General features: G+C 39.1%; 1 protein-coding gene across 1 annotated transcript; it reads right to left on the bottom strand.

Annotated features, from left to right (window-relative positions):
* On the bottom strand, positions 1-2,435 carry HOXC9 (homeobox C9). Its single transcript, XM_032786661.1, has 2 exons — positions 1,898-2,435; positions 1-245 (listed from the first exon to the last, which is right to left on the bottom strand). The coding sequence occupies exons 1-2, from the start codon at positions 2,433-2,435 to the stop codon at positions 1-3; spliced, it is 783 nt and encodes a 260-aa protein (XP_032642552.1).
* Between the last annotated feature and the right edge of the window lie 4,764 nt (positions 2,436-7,199).

Raw genomic sequence — 7,199 nt, 5'->3', positions numbered from 1 at the left:
TTATTGCTGTTCTTTATCGGTTTTTTCTTTATTCATTTTCTTCATTTTCATTCTCCTGTTCTGAAACCAGATTTTGACTTGGCGTTCAGTGAGATTAAGAACTCTGGCTACTTCATACCTCCGGTCCCGTGTGAGGTACATATTGAATAAAAACTCTTTTTCCAGTTCCAGGGTCTGATACTTTGTATAAGGACATCTTTTCTTCCTTGTGGAACGTGCGTGAATCCAATTTGCCACGGGATTGCCTGAGAAAGAAGATTTTTTTTAAAAAAATCAAATCATTAATTTCAACAGCTGCCTTCCCCTCTCCTCACACCCAGATGATCTTTTTTTTTTAATAAACCTGTTTAATTAGGAAGTAGGTAAATATTTTAAAGTGACCTTCAGCAGGCATGAATGTGTTTATTTTTGGAGGGGGGCCATTTCCTTCCCTTTTTCTATTGCTCTCAGATAAAAGTTTCAGTAAATGAAACCGTAGCAATGGGTTTAAAATAATAATCATCCCCTAGCAGGAGTAATCTAAGAACATAGTCATAAAAAGTAAAAATTCCCACCATTTTATAGGCCCATAAACTCTCTTTACAGCCTCTGCTCTCCAATACCTTCTCTATAACCAGACCAGTCCTGGAAATATCTGGAGGATGCCATAGAATAAATTCATTGGCTCCAAAAAACACAGTCTTCAAGCCTAAAAGACCTTTCTCTCTGCTGCCCCATTCCCACTTTGTTAGGACGAAAAAATTACACTATTTTATCGTTAGAATCATCTCCTAGATCCAACCGTAGGCTTTTTATAGAGCCATCTTCCAGCAAAGGAGAATGTTTTCCCTGATCCTGCTGCTTGTTTTATCACAGATTTATTTTATATAGTCACATATGGATACTCATATCTATGAATGCATACATATAGAGATACATATGGGGCAACACTGACAACCACAGACTCACAATGTATAATTTATAAATCGCCATTTCATCAGATTGTTAGGCCAGAAGTCTTAATAAACACATGGCATGCTTGTGTATGTGTGTGTGTGTGTGTGTACATGTGTGTGTACAGGCATACACACCCACAGACTTAACTGGACGTTTATTCTAGTTCCAACAGATTTGGAATCACACTTTATTTTGCCCTCTGTGCGTTGCCTTTATGCACTCACTATACTGTCAGAAGCAACTATCAGCATTGAAGAGACACATGGTCATTCTGAGATGAACATTTTAGCGTGGAAAAGACCAGTTACATTTGTAATGGTGCAAGGGGCGTCTGGCTAATCAGATCCCCAACGGTGCTCAAGTTTTTTTGCACTAAAATAGATGGGCTTTTTTTCAAGTGTTCGGTCCAATATCCTGCCTAAAGCTGCTTTTCGCCTTTATCTAGCCCCATAGATTCTGTATGCCTTTGCCTCCCATAATCCACACTCCTTAACACTTTTCTCAGGGCAACCACCTTCCCATTTATTACCACACGTTGGAGTATTTTATGAACAATTACATAGGTGGATATTTTTAAAGATATGTATATACCTCTCTCTATTTATCCCTGGGTGCTTTTCTCCCCACCCCACACGCCCAAATCACTGAATTAACTCTCAGCTAGAAGGGACTCTTCTTGACTGAAAGTGGAAATATCTGAGAGGCAGGAGCTTTGGTGGGGAGGCTGGGTTATGAATATTTTACCACAGAAACAAATTGATCGCCCCCCCTCTCTTTTTTAAATAAAATGGAAATGAAACTACTTTGTCCTGAGGTTAGATTAAGGGGATTTTTAAACCCAGGTCTTCCTGTATATCTGGAGTTTTAGGACAGGGCCCTCTAAGGTAATTTCATTTTATTGAGTACTGTACTAGAGGCTGTAATGCCTCCCCGGTTGTAAACAAGAATGACTTCAACTTACTAGGGTCTAATTCGTTCTTTTCTTCTTTGTGTTTGCTCGAAGCGACTGCCTCCGATTCCGGAGAGGGTATAGTCTGCGGAGTTCGGTCTCTGAGATCACCCGGGGATCCGTACATGTAATCCGGATAACTACGCCCGTCCACCGGGCCACATTCCGCCCTTCGGCCGGGGAAAGCGTCCGGCTTGAGCCCGTAATGCCTGCTGCTGGGTGGGAAGCCAGGGAAGGACACAGCGCCTGAGATGGGTTCCAACCAAGTGCGCATATACCTGGTGTCAGCCCCAATGTGAGGCTGGTGGGTATACGGATGGTAAACCACAGAAGACTGAGAATGCACGGGAGCCCATGAAGTAGTAAAAACGGCCGGTTTAGGGGCAAAACTGCAGGATGGAAAATCGGCACAGTCCGGTACTAATCCTGAAGGTCTAGCGGCTGCAGGGTGAGAGCCAGTGGCTGGGAACCTTGATGCCAAGAGCTCTTCATTTTCATGACTTATCAAGGAATCTACATAATAGTTGCTTATGGGACCAGAAGCCGACATGTTCCCCCCTCTTTTACATTCATAAGATTATTGTATGAACTGTATGTGTACTTTTTATCTTCTCATAGAACAATCAGGGCAGGTAATTATTTTTTCAGCCTTTCCCAGTTTGCTATTGGCTCTCAGCTCTCACGTGATTGTATTTACCCAAAAATACAGTGTGGATCAATCCGCAGGTCTTTTTTTTTTTTTTTTTTTTTTTAAATAGAGACTATGCGACCTGGCTTTTCATAAAACTCTTGAAATAATGCAGATATTAGAAGCAATGCCTCTTGCATTTTCATTAGCCAGAGGTGGCTATGTCTGGCATAAAAAGCTGTCCTGCTAATGAACCTATAAAGTATGTGTGTAAGGTATCCCAGGAACTATTTCTTGACGTAATTCGTCTCTGTCTGTCCTTTGCTTCTGCAGCTTGTATTCTGTAATGGATACATTAAATTGAATATCAGTAAAAAGGGACTGGTTCAAAGTGTAATAGAGGTGTGCTTCCCATCATACTTCAGCACCACCCAAGGAAGGATCTGATTTTAGGCTCTTTTAGCCTAAAAATAAATGGAATTTTTGTCATCTGTTACAGAGAAATAGAGTCGTCAAGCCTGCTTTAGGGCAAGAAATCTGCTGGTCACATGCATATCTATTTTTTAATAACTGTCTTCCGGAGTGGAAAGGATAACCTTGTAAAACATGAGTGGAAAATATTAACGCCACCATCGCCCCCTTCCCCCCAAAAAGACAGCTTTTGCAGACTCTCTCTGAATTGTTCGGCTAGTAGCCGTGGATGTTTTTATGTCCTTCAATAAAATTTTTACGAGGATCATTTGATTGTTCATAAATGTGTCTTTCATTAAACAAACCTGTAAGAGTGAATTTCGGCTATAAGGCATAGCTGGGAATGGTGAAACCTTCTGAATATTTACAGCAAGCAACAATGGACACTTGACACTTATTATCATTTTAATGTATGGAAACTTTTTCTTGTTTTTTGCCAAATCAATTGAAATAGTTTGGCTTCTGTTGTTGGTTTTTTTTAAATTCTTAACATTCGGGCTGCATTTTGAAAGAAATAACCTTCCCTTTGTAGAGAAAGGCAGGTAGGTAAATAGATCACGCCCATTGGATTCTGGAAGAATGGAGTTAGTGGATTTCTCTAGAAGAGGAAGATAAAATAACCTATACAGAATAGCCACTTATTTTTTAAAAAATGAAACAAAAATGGGCATTATCTAGTGCTGAGAAGGGCAATTCATCACTTCGAATTTCATAGTAATTGGAGTGAGATGAAGGTGGATGCTCAAAATTTTGCAAGAACAAGAAAAGTGGAGTCTCAGAAGGTTATGGTGGTTTCTCGCAGAGCGAGACAGATAGACAAGGAGAGATAGAGAAAGAGAGAAAGACAGGGGCATATGTCCGTTAGTGATTCAGCATGCACCAGTGACATACATTATGGACAGTGTATGTAAGTCCCGTGAACACACATGACATGAATGCTTTTTCCCCCAGTACGTAACATATAGGAAATTCGAGCATGAAGAAAAAGCAGATGGCTACAGATACATGCCTAAATATGAATTAATATATGATGTTGCTTAAAAAGCCCCCAACACCTAGAAACTTACAGTCCATATTTCAGCTGAGAAAAGATTAAAACTGCATCTTAATTCCAAAGTTCTTAATAAATATGCACAAATCTGCCCTAATTTCTGTTAGAAATGTATTTAATTCTATCAAAGGACCAATTTAAATAGAAATTGATTTCTCTGTGTGTAGGAAAATCCAAATTCGGACAGAGTTTATGAAATCTGAAGTAATCATCTCGTTCTCTCTCAGAATTTATTCTCATTCCGTTTTAGATCCTATGCTTTATATGAGTCCTTAAAGGGAAATATTCCTATAGGAGTATAATGTCCCCTTTGGCCTCTATTGAGTTCAATTTATTTGTCAATCAAAAGTCTCTAGTGACAGTTGTTTTTATGTTCATGAGGGAAAAAATATACTCATCATTCTTTCTCTATTTCCATTTTTGTTAAATACTCACTATGTAAGATTGCTAAGATGCTGTGATGTAAAAACGTGGAGGTGTAAAGAAATCTTATCTTTGGTACATGGGTGAATTATTGTAAATGGAGCCTTATAAAAGAATGGTTGTCTCTGGACATTTATGCAGAAAGAAAGAGAGAGAGTGAGAGAGAGAGAGAGAGGACTTTATATACAGAGGGAGAGATAGAGAACAGCAATGAGTGCAAAGGAAGACTAGTGTGAAATTTTGGGGGAGAAAATGACAAAATATACAATATATGAAATACATAAGGAGCAGAGATTATAAAAACACAGGGTTTAAATAAGTAAAACCAGTTCTTGTAACCTTAACACAAGCAGACAAGGTCACCAATTTAGTTGTGAATGGTGCATTTCTGGTGGTACACAAAGGAAAACATTGCTGGCCAAGATTTCTTTTATTTACACGAAAACTTTCATTAAATAGAATTGTTTACTCTCCATAGAGCTGCATAGGATTTTTAAAAAAAAAGAATCATAACGTTTGCAGTACCAGCCTGTTTCATTCAAGGAGCAGCATGCTTTGAGCAATTACCCAGCTCAAAACAGAGAGAGGCAGCTCATCTTAAAGTAAAATAAAAACATGGCTTAGCATAATATGATCAGAACATTTAACTGTGTAATTGCATAACAAAACTCTGAGTCTGCAGCGAAGTAAAATAACGTTCATTTATGTTTCTATCTACATCAAACCTTCTACGTGGATAAGCGTAAGGTTTCATGAATAAAGTCCAGTCGCAATGCAGGGCAAATGAATACATATTTTGAAATAGACTTATTTTAGGGAGTAGTCTTTCCAATCGGAGGTGAACGTTAGAATTCAAATCTGGTTTGCTACACAATCAATACCAACAAGGTTAGCTTGCAACATTTGTGAACGTTCTAGCTAGACTCAGAGCAGATATGAGTCTGTTTCCATAAATGCCTCGCTACTTGTTTAATGGAAGATTCCCTCTACTGAAATGATGTTGAACTATCATTTCTCATGTAGGCTGTCTAATATCTCTTCCTCCTCCACTTCCCATTATTCTGAAAGCAAAAACTTCTGTGCATTTAACATAACCAACACATCCCTGCAAATATAAACAATATCAATTTGGGGGGGGAGAGGGGGAATGCAACAAAACTCATGTAGATTTGTAATTGTGACGTTAAAAAAGCGAACGCCATTGTTTAGTTTATTGATCACTGTCTTGACACATTTAGTTTTGACACCTTTTCGAGCGAAATTATTTCCAGTCTCTTTGGCCCCTTGTGTGTGTGTGTGCATCAGATAAGCATGTGCAGTTTGCAGAAATCCATTCCTTCTCTGTTTTGATTGCACTTAACTGCAGACGTTTATTCCCTCAATCCTGCAGTTTCACTTTGATAAGCTTTCCTTGATTTCAAGGAGATGAAAAATCATCATCATCATCATCATCATCAAAATAAATACATAAAAAGCCCAGGGCCGTGTCTTTTCAGCTCTGTGACACTGCAATTTTTTTTTTAAACTTTACAGACTAGTGGTATTAAAGGCTAGTTTGGAGTCCCACAGCAATTGGAAATAAATAAATAAATGCACAAAGTCCCACCACCTCCTTGTGGCAATTCAAGGCCTGAAGTACACTAGGCAGCTCTACACACAGGGATCCAGTGCAGCTGTCCGGATTTGCACCCTGAAGCTGTGTGGAAGATGAAAGCGGTGCTCTTTATAAATAGCAATAGCAACTCTCTATGGGTTACTGGCTACTAGAGGAAGACATTCAAGAAGGGATTTGATCGACAAACTCCAGTGAGGGCCTTGGGATTAGCAGACAACACTCCACCCTTGACAGGCAGACAAACAGCGACTCCAAAAACGCATTCCCCGCTTCCACTTGGTTCAATTAACACTGTCAAGTTCGTATTAATAATCTACTTTTCCCTTCTCGTTAAACCCCTGCACGCACACACACACACACACACACACGCACATGCACGCGCGCACACACACACACACCCTGCATCGAAGCAATCTGAAGCCGTGCTGTGTTATCTCTCCATAAACAAAAACGAAACTAACCATACAGACAGCACTAATTTACACAGGAGCAGTGAATATCGCTTTGATTTTAATCCCTCTGCAGAATAAAGTTCATCCCTCACCTCGCATCTCTTTCTCTTGTTACACCTCCGCAAAATGTTTCTTTCTTTCTTTTGTTCTTTTACACCCTCCCCCTTTCTCTTATGAAAAAAAGAGTACACAATGGGTTGGATTGCATGAATGTAGAGCAGACTGTCTGAAGTCAGTAGAAAATATCCCCTGATCTCCTACAGGTCTTTTATTTTTCATGTTTACCCTTTTTAAAGCCACTCTATGAAAAGGAAAGGCCAATTTCAGCAAACTGTTCCTGGTGGATCCCATAGCAATGCAGCTAGCTGTTGTTTTGTTTTCCAAATTTCTTTGGCTACTTTCATATCATATTTCCTCGGGTTTTTTTTTAAGATGTTGGACAGAAAGGATCTTCAAAACAACATATTACTGATGAGACTTGTCTAAAGGTGCCTTTAAATGGGCATAATATTTAAATTGAACAGAAAAGGAAGGGAGGAAAGGGGACAGGTAAATAAAACGAGCGTTCAGTTTAAAAATTACTCTAGAGGAGTTTTTACCTGTTTCAGTGTTTCTACACACACACAGCTTTGTTGCTAAGAATTTTGTTAGAAGTTATGACTTTGGATTCCAGA

This window comes from Chelonoidis abingdonii, chromosome 26 (assembly GCF_003597395.2).
Source record: "Chelonoidis abingdonii isolate Lonesome George chromosome 26, CheloAbing_2.0, whole genome shotgun sequence".
Lineage (NCBI taxonomy): Eukaryota > Metazoa > Chordata > Testudines > Testudinidae > Chelonoidis > Chelonoidis abingdonii.
The sequence above is the reverse complement of the archived record's forward strand: the minus strand, read 5'-3'. Positions and strand labels throughout refer to the sequence as shown.

Excerpts from the sequence above, each read along its gene's own strand:
- HOXC9 (XM_032786661.1), bottom strand. The coding sequence starts at position 2,435 with ATGTCGGCTTCTGGTCCCATAAGCAACTATTATGTAGATTCCTTGATA. Across the intron at positions 246-1,897 it reads AAAGAACGAATTAGACCCTA|GCAATCCCGTGGCAAATTGG; the intron begins GTAAGTTGAAGT and ends CTTCTTTCTCAG.